The sequence below is a fragment of the Megascapheus bottae genome, chromosome 33 (assembly GCF_031878675.1).
Source record: "Megascapheus bottae isolate mThoBot1 chromosome 33, mThoBot2.hap1, whole genome shotgun sequence".
Classification (NCBI taxonomy): Eukaryota; Metazoa; Chordata; class Mammalia; order Rodentia; family Geomyidae; genus Megascapheus; species Megascapheus bottae.
This window is the reverse complement of record NC_143541.1, coordinates 9,212,070-9,232,105: the sequence shown is the minus strand read 5'-3', so window position 1 is coordinate 9,232,105 and position 20,036 is coordinate 9,212,070. Positions and strand designations below refer to the sequence as shown.

Here is a 20,036-nt window from a genome sequence, read left to right as displayed (position 1 = left end):
GCGCGTGCGCCGCGTTGGCCCGCGCGCCTGTCACTCACACACCAGGGCGGCCAATCCGCGGCTCGGAGGCCCCCGGGGGCGGGGCCAGAGCCCTGGCGGAGGAGCCTCTCACCTGCACCCTGGTGCGGGGCCTGCACTGGGCTGCGCTGGGCCGGGTCCCAGGAAACGTGGGCCCCCTTCCTCCACACTGGACAGAACCCAGGCCAACGACAGCCTTCAGGTAGAGCTTTACAAACTATCTCCACTCAACTTTATTAAAAATTAAAACCACGGCGAAGCTGAGCGGGTAAAGCGGGAAACGGTGAGAAGCCAGATGAATGCATCAGTGACAGGCCGTCCTCCCCACTCCGGATGGGAAATCCACACTCTTCCTCGCGGGCTGCAGACACCCACCTGGGTCAGGAAGGCACCGCCACCCCACTCACACCTGGATGTTGTACCTCAACGCCCTGGACTTGTGAACACACACGCAGACCCCGGGGCCAGGTGGAGGAGAACCCCGTGGAACGCTCCCACCAGAGGGCGAGAAGAGAGTGGGAGCTGAAGAAACGGTCTCCCCACCAGCCCCAGACTGCACCGGGGCTGCTCGGTGCCCCCAGTGCCCAGACCCCGGGCCGAGTCCTGGACTAGAACTGCTGAAGGATCATCTTGCGCTTCAGGTCACGACTGAACTTGTTCATCCTGAAGAGCTCGCTGTCATAGAAGGCGGACAGGGTGTGGATGTTGATCTGCCGCGCCTGGACAGGGACAGAGGCAGCAGCAGCTCCAGGCGAGCCGGGGCCAGGAGCTGCGCTGCACCCGCACCAGCACCCGCGTGCCGGGGGCGGAGGCTGAGCCCGAGCCCAGCTCCCTTCCTGGCTGTGGGAGGACAGGACGCCGGGTTCCCCAGGCTCACCCGCCCACTGCACACAGCAGGAGTGTGCCTGTGGCTCCCTCCAGGCCCTCCACCAATGCCTTCCGTGGCCAAGCCCCAGGGGGCCGCACCTTGTCCACCAAGTCCTTCTCGGGCACTTCGATGGTGTCCTGCTGGGCCCCAAAGCGGTTGCGCTGGTAGGTGACTTGCTCGGCCACCAGCTGCTTCAGTATGAAGAGCAGCAGCTCGTTGTTGTCACGCCGGAAGGAGAGATAGCGGGCAAAGGTCTGCGGGAGGGGAGGGGAGGTCACAGACGGCCCAGGTCCCCACAGGGCCCGGGGTGGCGGGGCCGCGGGCCGCGGGCCTCCCCACCTTCCGCATGCTGCGCATGACACTGAACTTCTGCGTGTCGATGAAGCTCTCCAGCATCACACGAATGGCCATGTTGACGTCGTCCTCTATCACGTAGTCGCGCAGGTGCATCCGCGCGTGGGCCTCGGCCATGCGGATCATGGACTCAATGTGCCGCACGGTGATGGGGATGCTGCCGGTGGCCTGGAGGGAGGTGGGGGAGGCAAGGCCCTGCCTGAGGGAGGGGTCCCCAGACGGGGCTGCCCAGCGGCCCCCGGGCATCCAGCTGAGTGCCCCAAAACCTTGAGCTACATAAGGTGGAAAGACTTGATGTCCTGTACTACGGGAGAAGCACCAGTGCCAGCCCCTGCTCCCTTGGCGAGGAGCGTGTGACGTCCACACGCACTTGATAAGCCCGTGCCAAACAGATAAATGCAGGACAGGTGCGAGGCAGTGGTGCCTGGTTCACGCTGAGGTTGCAGCAATCGCCAAGAGGAAGGGACGTGCGGAGGAAGGCACACAGGCTCCCCGGCCCACCCCGGCGCCCCAGCCTGAAAGGCTCCGTGCTCACCATGGACTCCTTCCGCAGGTCGCTGTACATCCTGGCCACCTTGTCCTGGTCCATCTGGTGGAGCTTGGGGTGCACCCTCTCCTTGGCATAGATGATGTACTTCTTCAGGACCTCCTGAGGCAGGGGCTCCACGCCGTACGTGTTGGGCACGACAGGCTCCGAGGCACTGCTGTCCAGATCCTCGTCCTTCTTGTTGCTGGGATGGTGTCTGACGTGGCTGCCGACCACAAAGCGCGCCAGCATCTCGTCCTAGAAGGGGTGTCAGAGGAGGCCCTCAGGGTGGAAGGGGGAGTTGCAGGCTGAGACAGACAGCAGCAGGCGGAGGAGACAGGCCAGGACACGAACAGTCTCACTGCTAACTCTAAGTGGGAAGCAGTGTGCATACTGCAGCCCCGGCTACCACAGAGGCTGAGCCAAGGAGACCTCGGGGGCTCGGCAGTCTGAGCCAGCCTCGGCCTCAGAGCGATGGAGGGAAGCGCACCAAAAACCAACAGGTGGCTCTGAGGAAGGAGTTGGTGTGGAGAGCAGAGCCAGGCACAGGGTGGGCACAGGGAGGGAGGGTGGCGGTGGAGTATAGCCCTGGGGCTGGCTGGGCACAAGGTGCAAGCCACACAGGGAAGGAAAGAGCAGTCGGGAAGAGCCCAGATGCCATGCCCCCATTTCCAGTGCCTGCGCACGGCTGGCTGCAGGCCCAGGCCCAGCGCTGTCGGGGACGTACCTGGAGCGGGTCCACGGTGTCCCTCACCACACACAGGATGTCAAAGCGGGATATGATGGGCTCGGTGAGGTCTACGTTCTCGGAGAAGGTTAGGGAAGGGTCATAGCGGCCCCCTGAAACATGGGAACCGTCAGTACACCCACTCATCTGCCCTGCTTAACCTCCAAAAGCTGGCTCTGAACCCAGTGGTCCCAGGGGCGGGAGGCAAGCGCGTGTGCATGACAGGCATGGTACCAGCCGCCTGTCCACCGCAGCAGTGCCTAACTAGATGGAAAGCCAAATCTCAGGATGGCTTTGTTCTTCTCCCCCCCACCCCCCAGCCCTAGGGAGTCCCAGGCATGGTGCAGGGACCCCTGCTGTGGCAGCCCGTGTGGCGCTGGGGCGTGTTGCCGCTTACCGATGGGGTTGGCAGCGGCGATGACAGTGCAGCGGGCCTGCAGGGAGGTGACGATGCCCGCCTTGGAGATGGAGATGCTCTGCTGCTCCATCGCTTCGTGAATGCTGGTTCTGTCCTGGTCGTTCATCTGGAGACCCAGGGGCCAGCCCTCAGCACGGTCTTCACCCACTCAGTGCCTCCCAGGAGCACTCTCCACCAAGTCCACACCCACCCAAAACCCATCCACGAGACCCACCCACCTTGTCGAACTCGTCGATGAGACACACGCCTCTGTCCGCCAGAACCAGGGCCCCGGCTTCCAAGGTCCACTCCCTGCTGACGGGGTGCCGCTGGACGTAGGCCGTGAGCCCCACCGCCGAGGCTCCCTGGCCGGTGGTGAAGATGGCTCGGCTGGACACCTTCTCGATGTACTTCAGGAACTGGGACTTGGCTGTGCCCGGGTCTCCACACAGGAGCATGTTGATGTCACCTCGCACCTTGTGCTTCCCACCTGGGCACAAGACGAGGAGGGGAGGGGAGGGGTGGGGAGGGAGAGCAGAGGGTGGATGGACAGGGAGCACTGCCCTACCCTCTCAGCAGCCACACACGCTCTAGATACAGGCCATGAAGACTCAGGCCCCAGACCCCTTCTGAGCACCCATTTCACCCACTGGGGTCCAGAGGCTAGGCCAGGACAGGCCCTTGTGACAGGAAAAGCTGGAAATGACCTCTGTCTCCAACAACAGAAAGCTAGACACCACACAGTCTAGAAACAGTGACGTAGGGAGGAACGTTCTGCATGCGCTGCTGAAGGGAAGCCAGCCGACATGCTGTGGAGCGGGAGAAGGAAGGGCGAGCTAGCCTGCCCCACTGTAGTCTTTTTTTTTTGCCGGTTGTGGGGTCTGAGAACTCTGGGCCTGGGCTCTTCAGCTCAAGGATAGTGCTCTTCCACTTGAGCCACAGCGCCACTCCTAGTTTTCTGGAGGTTAATTGAGGATAGTCTCATGGACAAGCAAAGAAGAATGTACACAAACTGTAAGGGAGACAGGTGTGGGCCAGGGGCAGGCACCAACTGGCCACACGACCTGTCCACCTTGTGCACAGCAGAGCCACGGCACCCTGCCGAGGGAAGGAGGCGGTGGGTGCTCACCTGGGTTCTTGGGCTCTCCCCCGAAAAGCGCCAGAGCCAGGCCTCTCTTAATGTCTTCATGCCCATAAATGGAAGGAGCAATGCTGGCAAAGATCTGAGGAGGAGGAGGAGGAGGCCATGGCTATGGGAATCCAAGCACAGGGCATGCGTGCTGCCTGAGCCAGGCCTGCCCAGCTCGGCCGAAGCCAGCCTCATCTGCCTAAGCCCACCACGCCCTGAGGAGCTGTCCCCATCCCCGCCCCCCAGTGCAATAGGACTTGGGAGCTGCAGAGACCCCTGGCCTGACCCCCTCACCCTGTCTGTTTGGCAAGACCTTGTCCAGGACGCAGTGTCCAGGACACAGACCAAGAGATGAGATGAGAACCACTGTGGTCAGTGCACCCATGACAGACAGGTGAGGCTGGCCACTGAACTCCACACCCAAGCCTGTGACCCCTGAGAGACGCCAACCCCAGTCCCGCGGGTGAGCTCTAAGATGCTGCTCCTACAAAGCAGCTGGGCAGGGGTAGGCCATGTTCAGACGATGAACGTGGTGACGCGGGAGAAAGGCAGAACCACGTAAGCAGGACTCCAGGCTTGTAGGGCCTCTTCCACCTCCTGCTCCAACGCGGCTGCCCTCCACACCCCAGCACTTTGCAGAAAAGGGTCTGCCCTGCCTTCCTTTCCTGGCCTCCCTCCTCCCCGTGGCCGGATCCACACTCAAGAGTGATCTCCACAGACGGGTGCGGTGGTTCCCGCCCCGTCATCCCAGCCGCTCAGGAGGCCGAGACCCGACAGCCACGGTACAATCCAGCTTGGGCAGAAGAGTCCAGGAGACACAGGCAGGAAAGTTTACTAGATTACCCAGCAAGAGTAAAAGTAGAGCTGGGGGTGTGGCTCAACTGGAACAGTCCCATCCCTAAGTTCAAACCCAAGCACCAGCAAAAAAAGTTGTCTCCAGATTCTACTTCCCAAAGGGGACAAAGCAAACAAATGAAAACTTTCTTCCAGGTTGGGTGTGGTGGTCAAGCCTGTGATCCTAGCTATTCAAGAGGCTGAGACCCGAAGATAGCTGTTCAAAGCCAGCCCACCCGGGACTTTAGGTACTAAAGTCTGCGCGACTCTCATCTCCAATTAACTGCCAGAAAACTAGAAGTGTTGCTGTGGCTCAAGGGTAGGGCGGTAGCCTTGAGCTGAAGAGCTCAGGGATAAAACCCAGGCCCACAACCAACCCAAAAAACAAAAAACCAACTTTCTTCTGGGGCCAGGAGCGGCCTAGTAGCAGAGTGCTAACCTAGCATGCACCAAACCCTGGGTTTGATTCCTCAGTACCATGTACACAAAAAAACTGGAAGTGGTGCCATGATTCAAGTGGCAGAGCACTAGCCTTGAGCAAAAAAATCCAAGGGCAGTGCTCAGGCCCTGAGTTCAAGCCCCAGACTGGCAAAACAAAACAAAACAAAAAGCCCTTCTTCCAAGGCTGGCAAAGAACTACCTGCCCTATGAAGCCAGGCCCTGGTAGGCTCAGAGAATTAAGATCCCACCACACAGATCTGGGTCCGTGGTACCAGAGCAGGGGTGCTTTTCCTGAGCTCTCCCAAGCAATGACAACAAGTGACCCCATCCGTATCGATGCAAAGCACAGAGCTGGGGTAGGCCTCCGTGTAAGAGCCTCGCCTGGCACCCACATGAGCGGGCACAGACACACCGGAAGCTCATTTCCTGAGGCAAGAACCCCCACAAAGTCTGAAGCCAGGCAGCGAGGGCCGGCTGCTGCATCATGGCTGGACCCCTGTGTGTGCACCCATCTCCAGCACCCAGTTTCCCACCGGGGTCACTGTGCGCCCGCCCATCTCTAGCACCCATGGCCTCCAACCAAGGCTGGAGATAAGGAGCAAGGCTCCAAGGATGGCTGAGGGACAGTCAAGGTTTGGGCGTCCGTAGCACAGCTAGCCCCCCTTCCACCTGCCTTCTCCCCAATCTGCTGGTCCTTGGAGAGGCCAGTAATCATCTTCACGTCCTCATCTGTCAGCTCCCCGACGGCAACCTTGTTATCTTTCTTGGCCACATGATTGGCCAGGATGACGGTGGCAAAGACGGGGAAGCCATTGGTGGTGTTGAGGGAGCCATCGTAGTTGTTGTGGTAGATGCCGGTCAGCTCCTAGGGAGAGAGGCCATGCCGCTGGAGGCCCAGGTCCACCTCACACTGCCCTTCCAGCCTCCGCCACAGCTCATCAGGTTCTCTGCACTACAGCAGAGAAGCCAGCCCACGGAATGCCGGTAAACAACGTCCACGCTGCTTCCCCACAGCTGTGCACGGAGGCCTGGGTCCCAGCCTGATGCCAGTGTGATGGGCAGCTGCTCAAGGGGACCACTGGACCCCAGCCCCTTCCTGCCTGTGTCATGGACTCCATGAGCGCACACTTTCTCCGTAACACGCTGGGCCCAAAGACCAGGGACTGCAGTCTCTGACTCCAGGGCTAAAATAGACCCTCTCTTTCTTTAAACCAGTTGTCTCAGAGGTGGGCAGCTGGGGACAACATAAGCCCACCATTCTAGCTGGCCAATCCCCAAAAGGAAGCTACACTCCGAGGACCCAGGAGCCGACCTTCCATCCAAGGCCCCTGCCCTCTTGCCCACACTGCCTGCTGTCCACTATCTCATCCCCAAGAGCTGACCCTTATCCAAGGCCCCTGCCCCCTGGCCCACACTGCCTGCTGTCCACTCACTATCTCGTCTCCCGGCTTGCAGCTGTCGACCAGGTCAGCCAGGAGGATGGCATCCTTGGAGCGGGGCAGCCGGCCTGCCGCCACCTTACCGGGACTCTCCTGGATTCGGATGCGCTGGTAGTTCTGATAAATGGTCTGTGGGGACAGAGAAATAGCTGTGAGCCTTTCCTTGCTGGGAGGAGTGCTTCCTGTCCTGCCTGGCCTTGACCTTGGCTGGCCCCCCCACAAGGACAGGCAGGCAGCCTGGCCATTCTACCTCCCTACTGGGAAGTGAGGACGCACGGGAAAGGGTCTCAAGAGACCTTGTCCCACGTGTCACACACTATCTACAGTTTGACCCCAAATGTCCACAGAGACCCACGTGAGAAAAGTTTGGGCCTCACCTCATGCATTTCTAGCATGGGGGAGGAGGAGGAGTGGGAGGCCTCAGGTTGCTGGGGACAGGGGTATGCGGGCCGCTGGCTCTCTCTTCTTCATGCCTGCCACCACACACCAGTTCCTTTCTGCTCTGCCCTTACAAGCAGGATGGAATCCCAAAAACCTTGAGCCAAATTGCCTTTCCTCACCAGCTGGTCACTGCAGGCATTTTGCTATAGAAGCCAAGAAACGAGACGGTGCAATGCAAAGCACGCAACCGGATCTAAACGCATGGTGGGGTTCAAAGGCCCACATGTTGTGCCTAAGATCTCAAAGCAAGAGGCGTGAGCAGACCCACATGAGTCTGAAATGGTCCCAACCACACAGCTCCCCACTCAGAAGAGACCAGAATCCAGCCTGGACCACAGATGCCACACCGTGCCCGTGGGAATGGACAAGGAGGAGGTAGACAGGAAGTGACCGTTGGTGGGTGTCAAGCAAAGCCATAAACCAGAATGGCCCGAACACAACTATGCTTTTTATACACAAATAGAATTCTTAGAAACACATTCCATGCCTCAGTGGTTCCCACAGGGCTGGGCAAGGCCGATGTCTGCTTACCTCTTCCATGTTGACCTCGAAGGGCCCAGTGGACTGACACTCGGGACAGGAGCCCGGCTTCACTTCCTGGTTCTGGGACTGGCAGAAGGGCCCCAGCACGAAGCTGCACTTGCTGCAGTTGTACTTGACCATGCTGAGCTGAGGCAGGACGCCCGTGCAGCTGGTCACCACCCCGCTCGTGCGGATCAGCTGGTTCAGATGCAGCTGCCTGGGGATGCACGAGGCAGCGGCTGTGCTCAGGAGTGCTCACCGCGCTTCCTGGGGATCCAGGCTGCCCCGGAGCATGGGGCATGTCTGTACCCCAACAAGACCCGTGCTGGCCGCACTCCTTACAGGCCGAGCTCAGCCGGAGGCCCCCCCATGGGTCGGTCCCCTCACCTCAAGGACCGCAGCTCCTCCACGAGGGGCAGGTGTGAGATGCGGACGTGGATGTGCCTAGCGATACGGTCGTACTTGGGGTACATGGCCAGCACCACCTCCAGAGCAGCCTCATCGAAGATCTGCAGCAGCTCAGCAGGGGCCTCTGGCAGGAAGTAGGCCAGCACGTGCTCCCGGGCGGCCAGGTCCTCGTAGTTCACCACCAGGCTCTCCCGGTTCTCTGTGGGCAGGCGGGGAGGAGAAACACTAAGCCAGGGGCCTGCTGGGCCCAGGGAAGCAGCCCCATCTCACAAGGCCCACGCCAAGTAAAGGGCCACACCCCACTCCAGTCCCACAGAGCCACCAACACAGAATACAGTACAACTCAGTAGCAGCACATGCTCAGGACACATGGGCTCTGGGTTCAACTCCCAATGCCACAAAATGATTAAGATGAACAAAAAGCACAGGAGTAATCCAGGCTTGGTAGAGAGCTTGCCTAGCATGCACAAAGACGTGAGTTCAATTCCTCGGCACCACACAGACAGGCCGGAAGTGGTGCTGTGGCCCAAGTGGTAGAGCACTAGCCTTGAGGAAAAGTCCAAGGATAGTACTTAGGCCCTGAGTTCAAGGTCCAGGAATGGCAAAAGAAAAAAAAGGGGGGGGGGCCATTTTCAAGCATGTCAAAAACTAAACCCATCTGGGGTCCTACACTGCCATGGTTACAGTCACACAGCCCTTGTGTGTTCTGAATGACAGGGGCCCCTGGTCAGAACAGGCCACCGCACGCCCCACCTGCAGGACCCGTGCGCCCGTGCTAGCAGCCTGAATAACCTTCTGGAGAAGGACACCAGGAGGGAGCTGGGGCGGCATGTGTCGTGCCGGGACCCACCTTTGCACATGTCACTGATACGCTCCTTGAAGACGTTGTGGCCGTGGCTGTCCACGTGGGTACGCAGGAAGTTCTTGAAGCGGTGGTGGATCTCCAGCCGGGGGCCAGCCATGCTCACCCACTCCCGCACAGAGTGGCCCTTGAGGTCTTCCAGGTTCTCTATGCTCTCTATCATCTCCTCGTCCTCCTCCCCGTCCTCCGTGGCCCGCTCCACATGCCGGCGCTTGCGGGCAGGGCGGTCATCCTCGTCCTCATCACTGTCTGTGCAGGCAGGGAGCACCTGTGAGCAGCAGCCTTTCCCAGCACCACCTCACCTGACCCCAGACCGGGCCCTCAGCGGCCGACAGCCAAGCCTACCATACAGAAGGCCTCGTCGCATGCGGCCCAGGCCTCGGCCAGCCTCCCGGTCCCGCTGTCGCATGGCCCGCTCGGCTGCCTCCCGCTGGCTGGCGGTCAGCTCTTCCACGTCCTCGTCATCCAGGGCCAGTCCCTCGGCCTCATAGGTGTCCAGCTCCGGGATGGCACGGTAGTCCCTGAGATAGCCCAAAGGGCAGTCAGTCCCCCCAAGTTCCACCCAGAAACTGGCCTGCTGCAGAAGCTGCCCAGGTAGGCCTGAGCCTAAGGGAAGAAATGGAGGGCTAGACAAAGAGTCACCAAGCTCCAAGCAAGCTTGCTAGATACTCTGGGGAGGAGCAGCCCCACGTGCGCATGGGCTGCCTGTGCAAACACCCTTCTAGCGTCCAGGATGGGAAGGAGTAGGTGGGGGAAGTTCACAGATGTGCTGGGACATCCTATGTCCATGCAGGTGAGGTGGCCAGCCACACTGACCTCCAGTGTGGGGCTGGGAAACTCCACAAGGGCCCCAGGCTCTCATAAAATTCCACTAGTACACTACCTAGCGTACTCTAGGCTGCCAAAAGGAGCAGGGTAGAAGCAGAAACCTTACCCTGCCCTATACTGTCACAGCATACTGTGCTCCATGAAGCACTGGCCGTAGCAAACTACTGGCTTGGTTCTGAGTGGGTAAATAAATACACATCAGGCTCCCCATACACAGTGTGGTGTCACTTCCTGCCTGAGATGGCACCTATCTGATGCACCCCAAGGGGCCAAACCACCTCGAAATAGAGCTTGTCCCAGGCTCAGGGCAGGGGCCATGTAGATATTTGTGACACCACTCCTAATCCTCACCAAATTATCAATACAAACAGAGAGCCAAGAGCAGAAACTGACTCATCCGCCCTGTCCTGTACCAAAGGATTGTGAAGGGCAGGACTTACACTGGTCACAGGCAGAAGTTCTCATGCCTGCCTTGGGGCCTCCACATATGGCAAAAAAATTCAGTGGACCTGTTTCCCTGAAGCCAGCCCGGGGTCCAAGACCCACTGAGACCCATCTCAGCACCCAAGCTGGGCTACCTGACAAGCTTGTGGGGCCCAGGGTGGAAGTCAAGTACCTCTCCATGCCATCGCCAATGAGCTCTTCTCCATCCTCTTCCTCCTCCACGGCTCCCTCGGTGCCCAGCAACCCCTCAGACTCATCCTCGAATGGAGGAAGGTCCCGGCCGGGGCTGGAGGTCAGGGCGTCCGTGCGGCGGGAGCTCCGGCCTGGGCTGGAGGTGAGCGGATCGGTGGCCCGCCGGCGGCGGCCGGGGCTGGAGGCCGCGGAGAAGGACTCGGAGGATTCCTGCGGGAAGAGGGGGCGGTCAGCGCTCCTCCCCACGCCAGCCAGGGCTCCCGCCGGACCGGGGCGGTCACTCGGGCCCTCTCTTGTCCGCCAAGACTGAAGGGGAAGCCGGCCCACTGGACACGACGCCCGGGCGCAGGGAGCCCAGGGCGCGAGGGCCGCACCACGGGCGGACGGGGCCCGACCCCGCCGGGAGCCCGCGCCAGGCCAGGCCCGATCGGCAGGGGCGGAACCGTGGGGCGCTGACGTCCCGCCGGGGTGCGGGAGAAGCCCAGGCCCAGCGGGGCCCGGGCCCCGCCGCGGCGGAAGGCCGACCCGGCCCGGGCGCAGGAGGCAGCGGGGCCGGAGAACGAGAGCGCGGCCTGCACGCGGCCTGCACGCGGCCCCCCGGCCCCCGGCCGGCCGTCGCCCCGCACGGGCCCCGCACGCTTACCGCCATCGCCGCGCCGCGCTCCGCTCAGCACTTCCCGCCACAGCCAGATTTCGCGCGAAAAGTGGCCCACGTGACGCTCGCCAGCCCCGGAAGCGCCCGGAGGAACGAGACGTGGTGACGTTGGCTTGCGCCGGGCTGCGAGGGTTTCGGCCCCGCCCACATCCCCTGGAGGCCCGCCCACCGCGCAGGGGCCCCGCCCACCCGGAGCCCCGCCCACCCGGAGCCCCGCCCAGAGCGCCGTCGGCGGAGGTCCGGAAGCCGGAGCCCGGGCCGGTGGCCCTGACGCCCAGTGGCACCTCCCGGCCGTGTGACCTGGCGCGGCGCGGCCAGCTCGCTGGCACGGACGACTGAGGCGCGGCTGGCTTCCCAAGGCCTGCTCTGCTGGCCGGCGCGCGGGGCCGTGCGGGGCGGGCGCGGTCCGGGGCTGCTGGGGTGGCAGGGCCCGGGGTCCCGGGGTCCCGGGGTCCCAGCCGGCAGGGCCCGGCCCAGGGGGCGCTTTCCTCCTAGCCAGCTGCTGTGGTCAGTGGAAGACATTCCGGAGAGGACTCAGCGATGGAGAAGACTGTGCTCGAGAAGGAGGAAGGAAGGAAGAGGCCAGCGTGAGGCCAGCCCGGGCTACCTGGTAAGACTCTGAGAACAGAAATGGGTGGCTGAGATCTCAGCGTCACAGTTCAAAGCCAGCCAGCGCAGGAAACTGTGGCACTCTTATCCACCAACCAACCAGGGAAAAGCTGAAAGCGGAGGTGTGGCTCAACTGGTAGAACACCACCCTAGAGCAGAAAAAAAAAAGGCTCAGGACATTGCCTGCCAGGCCCTGAGTTCAGGTCACAAAAAGAAGAAAAGAAGAAAGAAGAAAGAAAGAAATGTGGCAGAGAAAGCACGTGGCAGGTTCGTGCTTTGGGAAGACAGGATTTCAGCCATCTCCACCATCCTGTGCTGTCTTCAGGGCCTCAGAGATTGGCCTTGGGTTGCATAGGGAGAATTGGAATCTTTGAAGGTGTCTTTCTGGCTGATGGATCCACTTCTGTGCCCTATAAGATTTCAACACCAAAGACTCAGTGTCCTGTCCTCATTTCCTTGTTCTTCTGTAGTCCTTTCTCTGCACCATTTTCTAGCCCAGCAGGCTTTGGCTTATCAGCTTACCTGCTGCCTGCCAAGTTGTACAGACCACAACCCCTGCCTGTTTTTCTACTAACTCCTCTCAGGTAGCTGCATTGGATAATGCCCATCTTGCTTCTGGTGACACTCCCAGCTGGCCCTACTACCTAGGGATTTCTATCACTCCTGTGACCACTTTGGGGGGGGGCATTTCAGTAGCAGCATCAAGCACTGCTCTGGCAGCCCTTCGTGTGCCTGGTCTTGGGGGTGGAGCAGCTTCTGAGAGAGCATCCTTCTCTAAATTGTCAGTTATCCAACTCCCTGCCCTGCTCTGGCCTGTGTGCAGAAGGGCCTGTGATGAAACTAGCCCTTGCCTCTGCCTGCATGGGAAAAACAAAAGATAGGTGCACTGGGTCGTTCCACAAATACGGAAAAGCTCCCCCCCCACCCGGAACTTGCATAAGGGGTCCAAAATTCAGAAGTAAAAAAATGCAGAATCACATATTGATAGTGACTTAAAAGTCCCCGACCCGCTGCACAAGTCTTTCTTCTTTTTTTGGTGTCTTTTAGCTTTCTTGCTCAAGGCTGGCATGCTATCCCCTGAGCCACAGCACTATTTCTTGAGTTTTTGTGGGTAAACTGTAAATAAGAGTTTCGTGGACTTTCCAGCCCGGAGTGGCTTTGAACCCAGGCACCCAGACGTCTGTGGTCTTCAACAGGCCCGACTCCCGGGCTGCAGCCTCCGCAGCCTCCCTGGGCCCCAGCGGCACCTCCCCAGGCCAGCAGCCAGGACTGATTTCTGCCAGTTGGAGGGGAGCCGGGGGATGCCGCAAGTTGGGGTGCTCGGCGGTTCTCCGTGGCCCGCGGGCGGCCGGGCCGGGGCCCCACTTGCGGGGTAAACCACACCCAGACCTCGCCCACCACCCGCGCCGCGTCCCGCCGCGCCTCCGTGCGGCCCCTTTAAGAGGCCGGCGGGAGGCCCCGCCCCCGAGCGCCGCGATTGGCTGGCCCGGCGCAGGCCCGCTCCTATTGGCTCCGGGCCGGGGCGGGCGGGGCCGCGCGGGGCCGGGGTGTTTTCGCGGCGGCGCTGGCTGGCGAGGCGCTCGCTGCGCCCGGGTCGCGGCCGCCGGAGCCCCGCGCGCCGCCCCCCTCCGCGTCCCGCCCGCCCCGCCGACCCGTGTCCGCGGAGCCGGGGTCGCCGCCCCGAGCGCCGCTGTCCGGCCCGGCCGCCGACTCGGCGCTGGAGGCCGGAGCCCCGCGGCCTGGGCGGCCGGGGCCGGGGCCGCCTGGGCTCGCAGGTAAGCAGGGCGCTCGCCCGGCCCCGGGGCGCCCCCGCCCGGCCCAGGCCGCCGCCGCCGCGCCAGCCCGCGGGGCCCCGCCCGGACGTCCGCGCCGCCCGGGTCAGGGGGCGCCCCCGGTCCCGGAAGGAAGTGAGCGGGGCCGGGCGCCCGGGGTCCCCGCGCTCCTCCTCACCGCAGCCTCCCGGGGGAGGAGCCGGGTGACAGCGGGGGGTGGGACGCGGAAGCAGAGGGGACCGGTCACGAGGAGGTCAGGTCACGCGGCGCCCCTGCCGGCCCCCGGGGCGCGGCGAGGCCTGGGCGGGAGGCCCGAGCCTGCGGGGAGCGCGCCTGAGGCTGGGGGCCGCCCTTCTGGGGGGCAGGGGCCTTCGGTGCGCGCGGCTGGGGGCCCCGGGCTGAGCCTCGGGCTGAGGGCAGGTGCGGCCTGAAGTAGATGTTGCTGTGCCCGTGGCACAGTGGACGGGCTGCCCACCTCTCCTTCCCTCCTCCCACCTCGCTCTCACCACGGGACACCTGTCCCAGCTCTTGGAGCTCCTGCGTGTCAAGTCAGGTAGGAGACAGTGCCTCTGCCCCAGGACAGAGCCCCTTTCCTCGCCTGCCCCCCCCTCCCCAGCGTGTGGTGGGGACACTGAGTGTGGTAAACAGTGTGAGGTGCTGTGGGCCGAGGCTGGCATAGACCCGTGCCTTGCGTAGGGACTGTCATGACTCATGGCGCGTCAGAGGTGTCCACATACCTCTGGAGGTTGGTCTGGTCTGTGTGGCCCGTGGCTTCCTGACTCTGCGGTGGCCTCTGGCTCAGATGGTGGCTCTGGCGCCTGCCTGCCTGGGCAGGAAGGTTTCTGTGGGAGTCAGAACAAAAGTGGCCTAGGCAGAAGAGGGGATTGAAGGTTTTGTAAGTGGGAAGTCCAGGGGGAAGGGCGGGGTGGGCTACAGCTGAGTCCAGGGGTCCCCCAGCTACTGTCAGTAGGGTCTTTCTGATCACCCCTCCCCCGTCCCAGCTCCAGTTCTCATATTTGTGGAGAGGGGGCAGCCTGCTGGGCCAGGCTCAGGTGGCACACACGTTATTTGGGCTGTATGGGCTGCACTGGCAGACAGCAGGGACCTGGGGCCCCTCAGAGGCTGACACCAGCCCCGCTCCCTGCTGGATGGAGGCAGGCGCTCCCCTTCGCCTGCCTGGCTCCGCGCTCTGCACACCTCCTTGCTCACACACTTCTCATTGTGCCTGGAATGAAGCAATATTGCACGTGAGGGGGTCGCACCGTCTGATCTGGCCGTGCCAGCCATCGTGGTCTCTTCTCCAGCCATCCCAGCCCCATTCTGCCCATCAGCTCAGCCTGCGTCCCCCTCAGTCAGGCCCTGTGCATGCACTGCCCGTCTTCCAGTGCTTTTCAGTCTTACTTAGGTCTTAGTTAAGTCTTACTTAGGTCTCAGCCCACATGTCATCTCTTGTGACTGACTCTCAGTCCCGAGCAGCTCCTTTTGTATTTGGAACCCAGGCTGAGGGTTGAAATCAGGCCACGGTAACAAGCTAGAAGGTGTCTGTACGTCACGCTGTGTGCAGGCAGCCTGAAATGTGCATGAAGGGCCCCGACATCTTCCCTCTGTGCTGTTGTCCTCCACGCATGCTCTGCCTCATGGTCGAGGATGCCTGCCCTTACTCCCGCAGTCACACCCATGGTCCAGCAATGAGAAAAGAAAATGTCCTAGTAGGAAATTGGCACCCCACACCTGTCCAGTTGCCTAAGACCAAGCCAGGAGGCTGAGGCCTGTGCAAGGACGCTGGGCCCATGAGCTCAGCATTCCAGGCTCTGGTGCTGAGAGAAGGATGGGCGTTGAGACCCCATAGCCCCCCACCATTCTGTCTACTCTGTCTTCTTTTCCTCCCAGGGGTTTTTTCTGGAGGTCTGCTTCTTAGGCAGAGCATTTCCTGCAGGCTCACCTATAAGGCCCTGCCTGCCTGGCCAGGTCCTCCCAAGACTGGGCTGGGCAGAGAGGGCCTGGTGCCATCTGAGGGCTGAGCACAGGACGCAGGTGTGCAGGGCGCTGTCTACTCCCTACTTTCCATAGCCCAGGCTGGGGCAGCCAGTGGCCTTAGAGAGGACAGGAGGCTTAAGCCCAGGATCTCAGTGTCATGCCCCCCCCCCCCCCACGGGCTGTTGCCTGTCCCTTTTCCCCAGCCATGGCCCTCACCTGTCACAGCTCCTGCAGAACTGAGAATGAGCTCCAGCCTCCTGCCTGGGGACAGCCCTGGGAACAGTACCCCGACACTGGCCTTGAATCCTGGCCTGCCTCAGCCAGCCGCCAGGACCTCTGCCAAAGCTCACCAAAGTGTGCCTGTGGTGCACGCCAGCTGTGTGTCCCTGCAGGAGCCACCATGTCCCCACCCTCATCTCCAGCCCAGCTCCTCAAAGGCACCCCCCCACATTCCTTCAGGAACCCCAGTAATTCATCCTCAGGTTTGGTCTTCCCACTCCTCACTGCCACCTAGTGGTGGGTGGCATGAACTGCCACCTGCATGCGCTTCTACCCAGTCTGCTAAGACCAGGTTACCAGGGCCCCTCTAAGTCCTCATGGCCTGCTTGCCCTGTAGAAGGTCCTGCTGATGTCCCCAGCATCCTCTGACTCCAGGCCACCAGCTGACACTTGTCACAGTTCTGGCTGACACTTGCCCTTTGTGTTGAGCGGGGGCATGACCCCTGTCTCTCCTAGCCCCTGGGACCCTGTGTGCTCACAGTTATATGTCTGGACAACCCTTGAGGCCCTGGAGGGTTGTTGGGATGCACAGGGCTGCTGTGATAGACGTGCCCAGCAGAGGGGCCTCAAGGCAGAGCTGGAGTGAGGACTGGAGACCCACAGGAGGTAGGCACATCTAGCCGGGCCTCTGGCCCCTAGTTTTCTGACCACATGGCTTCTGTCTCCCCAGGGCCACCGGCATGATGGACGCCCTGCAGGAGGTGATTCAGGACAATCAGAGCACAGCATCTCCCCCGCCCCTGGCACCAAACATCAGTGTCCCCCACCGCTGCCTGCTGCTGCTCTATCAGGATATCGGCACCTCCAGGTGAGTCACAGGCCTGCGCCAGCCCATTCTGCACGTCTGCTGCTGGGGTGAGGGGGGCCGGGTGTGCACACAGCTCCATGCTTCCACACCCCCCACCCCAGAGTCCACGTCTGGGGGCCGGGTGTGCACACGGCCCCGTGCTTCCACACCCCCCACCCCAGGGTCCGGTTCTGGGACCTCTTGCTGCTCATCCCCAATGTGCTCTTCTTCATCTTCCTGCTCTGGAAGCTTCCGTTTGCTCGGGCCAAGGTCCGTGTCACCTCCAGCCCCATCTTCACCACGTTCTACATCTTGGTAAGCCCTGGGCCCTGACGGAAGGCAGCACCGGCCGGCGGAGCCAGGGTCCCCACCGCTGGCTGTGGGAAGCTGCTCCTGGCGTGGCCGGGTCCCGCGTGACGGTCTGGGACTACCAGGCAGGCTGTGCAGCTCTGGTCCTAGATGAGGTCCCCTAGGGGAGATGCTGGCAGCCTTGAGCCAGCGCCTGGCCCCCGCCTCTGGGAGAGGCAGCGGGCCTCCCATCAGGACTGGCCTGGCGCTCTCATCTGCCTGCGCCTGCCCCACAGGCCCCCGAGCTAATCCAGCCTGTGAACCTGGGGGAGGGCACTGCCCCTGAAAGTTAGCGGGGAGCTGGCCCTGGGAAGGAGAGGGGGCCAGCGTTAGGTTGTCCTGCTCCTCGGTCCTCCCGTCCTCCCTTCCCTCCCGGCCTCCCAGCCCTCCCATCCTCCCTGTCCTCTTCGTCCTCCCGTCCTCTCCTCTCTGGAGACTGCTGCGCCCTGGTCCCCAGCCGCCCCTCCATCTCCCGGCTCCAGCCCCGTCTTCTCCCGGCTCCAGGTGTTCGTGGTGGCCCTGGTGGGCATTGCCCGAGCTGTGGTGTCCATGACCGTCAGCGCCTCAAATGCGGCCACCGTGGCTGACAAGGTGGGGAGGGCAGGGGATGGTGGGGGAGAGGGGTACCGCCCTGCCCGGCCTCGGGCTGGACTGACGCCCCGCGTGCGCCCTGCCCAGGTCCTGTGGGAGATCACCCGCTTCTTCCTGCTGGCCATCGAGCTGAGCGTGGTCATCCTGGGCCTAGCGTTTGGTGAGACTGCGGGGCCGGCCGGGGGGGGTGGACCCTCCGCACAGGACAGGTCCCTGACCCCCCCCCGCCCCCCAGGTCACCTGGAGAGCAAGTCCAGCATCAAGAGGGTGCTGACCATTACCACCGTGCTGTCGCTGGCCTATTCTGTCACCCAGGTAGGGACAGGGGAGGGGAGGGGAAGGGAAAGGAGGGGATCCTGGGAGAGAAGAGGAGGGGGAAGGGGGGATGCTGGGAAGGGAGGCACGGCCCCCCGGGGTGGGGTGGGAAGCCTGAGGCCGATGACAGCTGGGCACCGCCTGCCCCAGGGGACCCTGGAGATCCTGTACCCGGATGCCCACCTCTCTGCCGAGGACTTCAACATCTATGGGCATGGGGGCCGCCAGTTCTGGCTGGTCAGCTCCTGCTTCTTCTTCCTGGTGAGGTGTGGGGGGGTCCTGGGGGAGGGGACCCCTGCCCCTGGCCTTGGCCCACCCTCACGCCCTTCTCCTGCTCTGCAGGTCTACTCTCTGGTGGTGCTCCTTCCAAAAACCCCACTGCGGGACCGCATCTCCCTGCCCTGTGAGTGGGGAAGTGGGGACGGGGCGGGGGAGGAGGACGGGGCGGGGGGCGCGTCCTGTGGAGCCCAGCTCACCCCTTGCTCCCGCAGCCCGGCGCAGCTTCTACGTGTATGCCGGGATCCTGGCTCTGCTCAACCTGGTGCAGGGTCTGGGCAGTGCCCTGCTGTGTGCCGACATCATCGAGGGGCTGTGGTAGGTGGGGGGCAGGGGGCGTGGGGAGGGGCGTCTGCGTGCCCCGGAGGCCACCCACCCTGACCGCCTGCCCCCCGGCAGCTGTGTGGACGCCACCACCTTCCTCTACTTCAGCTTCTTTGCCCCGCTCATCTACGTGGCCTTCCTCCGAGGGTTCTTCGGGTGAGTCCGGGTCCCACCCCACCCCCGGCGCCTGGGCCCCCGTGTGGCCGCCCGTGGTACTGGGCGTGGGCTCCTCAGGACGCCGCTGAGCCCCTCCCGTGCGCAGGACGGTGCGCCACTGTGTGGAGCCCGGGCCCAGCAACAATTCACGTGTGGACGTGTGGACGTGGGGCTGCACTGGGCCCCTCCCCACAAAGCGCTGCCCGTCAGGCTCTTCCTGTGCACAGTGTGTTGGGGGGGGGCTGTGCCCCTCCCCTGCTGTCCCAGCTGACCTAGAAGGACAGGAGAGCAATAGGCAGAGGCAGTGGACAGCAGTCAGGCCCTGGCGGAGGCCAAGAGAAGCCCGCAGACCAGCTGTCTGGGCTCCGAGGAGAGGGCAGCTTTGAACCTTTTTTGGCCCTGGGGCTTGAACTCGGGGCCTGGGCGTTGTCCCCGAGGTTCACTCGCTCCAGGCCGTGCTCTGCCGCTGGAGCCCCAGGGCCACGCCAGCACTTGTAGCCATTGACTGGAGATGAGCGAGTCTGCTGACCTGAGGTCCTGGGACCTCGTCCTCCTCCGAGGCCCGGTCCCGGCGTGTTCTACCCCGCGGGCCTCCTGGGCGGGTGTGAGAAGCGGGGAGGCCTCCCCCCTCCCCTCCCCTGGGCCGTCCCTGAGCGGGCAGTGGGGCTGCGTGCCCCCTTTCCCTCCAGGTCGGAGCCCAAGATCCTCTTCTCCTACAAATGCCAAGTGGATGAGGCGGAGGCACCCGACGTGCACCTGCCCCAGCCGTACGCCGTGGCCCGGCGGGAGGGCGTGGAGGGGCCGGGGCCCGCGGCTGCCTGCTACTCCAGCACGCAGTTTGACTCCTCCGGCATGGCTTACCTGGACGACGTGGCCTCCATGCCCTGCCACGCGGGCAGCATCAACAGCACGGACAGTGAGCGCTGGAGGGCCATTAATGCCTGAGCCCACCCGGCCTGCCGTGGCCTGAGGCAGCCTGGCTGCCGGGCCACCTGTACCCCTGCCTCCGCTGTTCCAGCTGTGGAGCCTCCCCGTCCACCTGCCGCCCCGCCCTGCTCCAGGGCCGACCCCTGGGCGCCTGGATGGGCCCAGGCCTGCTGCAGCGGCCAAACTCAAGCGTGTATATTTTCTTGGTCTATTTTTTAATAAAAAGGAAAAGGGATGACAGCTGTTGACTTGGAGATTGGTAGCGATGCCCGGCTGTCTCTGCAGCTCAAGGCCAGGTGAGGGCCGTCTGCCCCAAGGGACAGTCCCCTGGGCTGGCCGCTGGGAGGGACAGGTGGCCGGGCGCTGCTGCGGGCAACACCCCAGGACCCCCAGGCTCCCACCAGTGTGCTGATAAAAGTCTCGGGCCAGATGAGCCGTGATGGGTCCCAACAGCCAGCGGGCCTTCTGCAGGCACTCACAGAGAGGTGTGGCAGCCGCCATAAGGGGTGTGAGCAGACGCACACCTGGGGCTTGGCTCCCACCAGCCACTCACTCACACCCAGCGCACTCCTCTGTCCGTTGTCCACGAA

The 20,036-nt window shown here is 62.8% G+C and overlaps 2 protein-coding genes across 6 annotated transcripts; one reads left to right on the top strand and one right to left on the bottom strand.

Moving 5' to 3' along the window:
- Positions 1-215: 215 nt before the first annotated feature.
- Mcm2 (minichromosome maintenance complex component 2) lies at positions 216-11,163 on the bottom strand. The gene is made up of 16 exons (XM_090323845.1): positions 11,074-11,163; positions 10,411-10,640; positions 9,312-9,487; positions 8,955-9,215; positions 8,084-8,303; positions 7,706-7,913; positions 6,728-6,862; positions 5,968-6,159; positions 4,020-4,113; positions 3,130-3,380; positions 2,891-3,017; positions 2,494-2,606; positions 1,776-2,024; positions 1,226-1,408; positions 985-1,140; positions 216-737 (listed from the first exon to the last, which is right to left on the bottom strand). Exons 1-16 carry the CDS (start codon positions 11,077-11,079, stop codon positions 627-629), a joined length of 2,712 nt encoding a protein of 903 aa, XP_090179971.1. The 5' UTR covers positions 11,080-11,163; the 3' UTR covers positions 216-626.
- Positions 11,164-11,341: 178 nt separating this feature from the next.
- Tpra1 (transmembrane protein adipocyte associated 1) lies at positions 11,342-19,681 on the top strand. Of its 5 annotated transcripts, none has more exons than XM_090323872.1 (11): positions 11,342-11,695; positions 16,393-16,530; positions 16,692-16,824; positions 17,362-17,448; positions 17,536-17,608; positions 17,684-17,763; positions 17,914-18,024; positions 18,106-18,166; positions 18,255-18,357; positions 18,439-18,519; positions 19,209-19,681. In XM_090323872.1, exons 2-11 carry the CDS (start codon positions 16,403-16,405, stop codon positions 19,462-19,464), a joined length of 1,113 nt encoding a protein of 370 aa, XP_090179998.1. In that variant the 5' UTR covers positions 11,342-11,695; positions 16,393-16,402; the 3' UTR covers positions 19,465-19,681. The 5 variants fall into 5 exon arrangements, with proteins under 5 accessions (XP_090179998.1, XP_090179999.1, XP_090179997.1 ...); XM_090323871.1 differs by lacking the exon at positions 11,342-11,695 and adding an exon at positions 13,312-13,469; XM_090323873.1 differs by lacking the exons at positions 11,342-11,695; positions 17,914-18,024 and adding an exon at positions 13,297-13,469.
- The last annotated feature ends 355 nt before the right edge of the window (positions 19,682-20,036 follow it).

Coding starts and splice junctions, on each gene's coding strand:
- Tpra1 (XM_090323872.1), top strand. CDS start 16,403: ATGATGGACGCCCTGCAGGAGGTGATTCAGGACAATCAGAGCACAGCA. Junction 17,449..17,535: donor CGGCCACCGTGGCTGACAAG/GTGGGGAGGGCA, acceptor CGCCCTGCCCAG/GTCCTGTGGGAGATCACCCG. Junction 18,167..18,254: donor GGACCGCATCTCCCTGCCCT/GTGAGTGGGGAA, acceptor TTGCTCCCGCAG/CCCGGCGCAGCTTCTACGTG.
- Mcm2 (XM_090323845.1), bottom strand. Junction 7,914..8,083: donor GAGGAGCTGCGGTCCTTGAG/GTGAGGGGACCG, acceptor GTGCATCCCCAG/GCAGCTGCATCTGAACCAGC. Junction 4,114..5,967: donor ACCAGCAGATTGGGGAGAAG/GCAGGTGGAAGG, acceptor CCTCCTCCTCAG/ATCTTTGCCAGCATTGCTCC.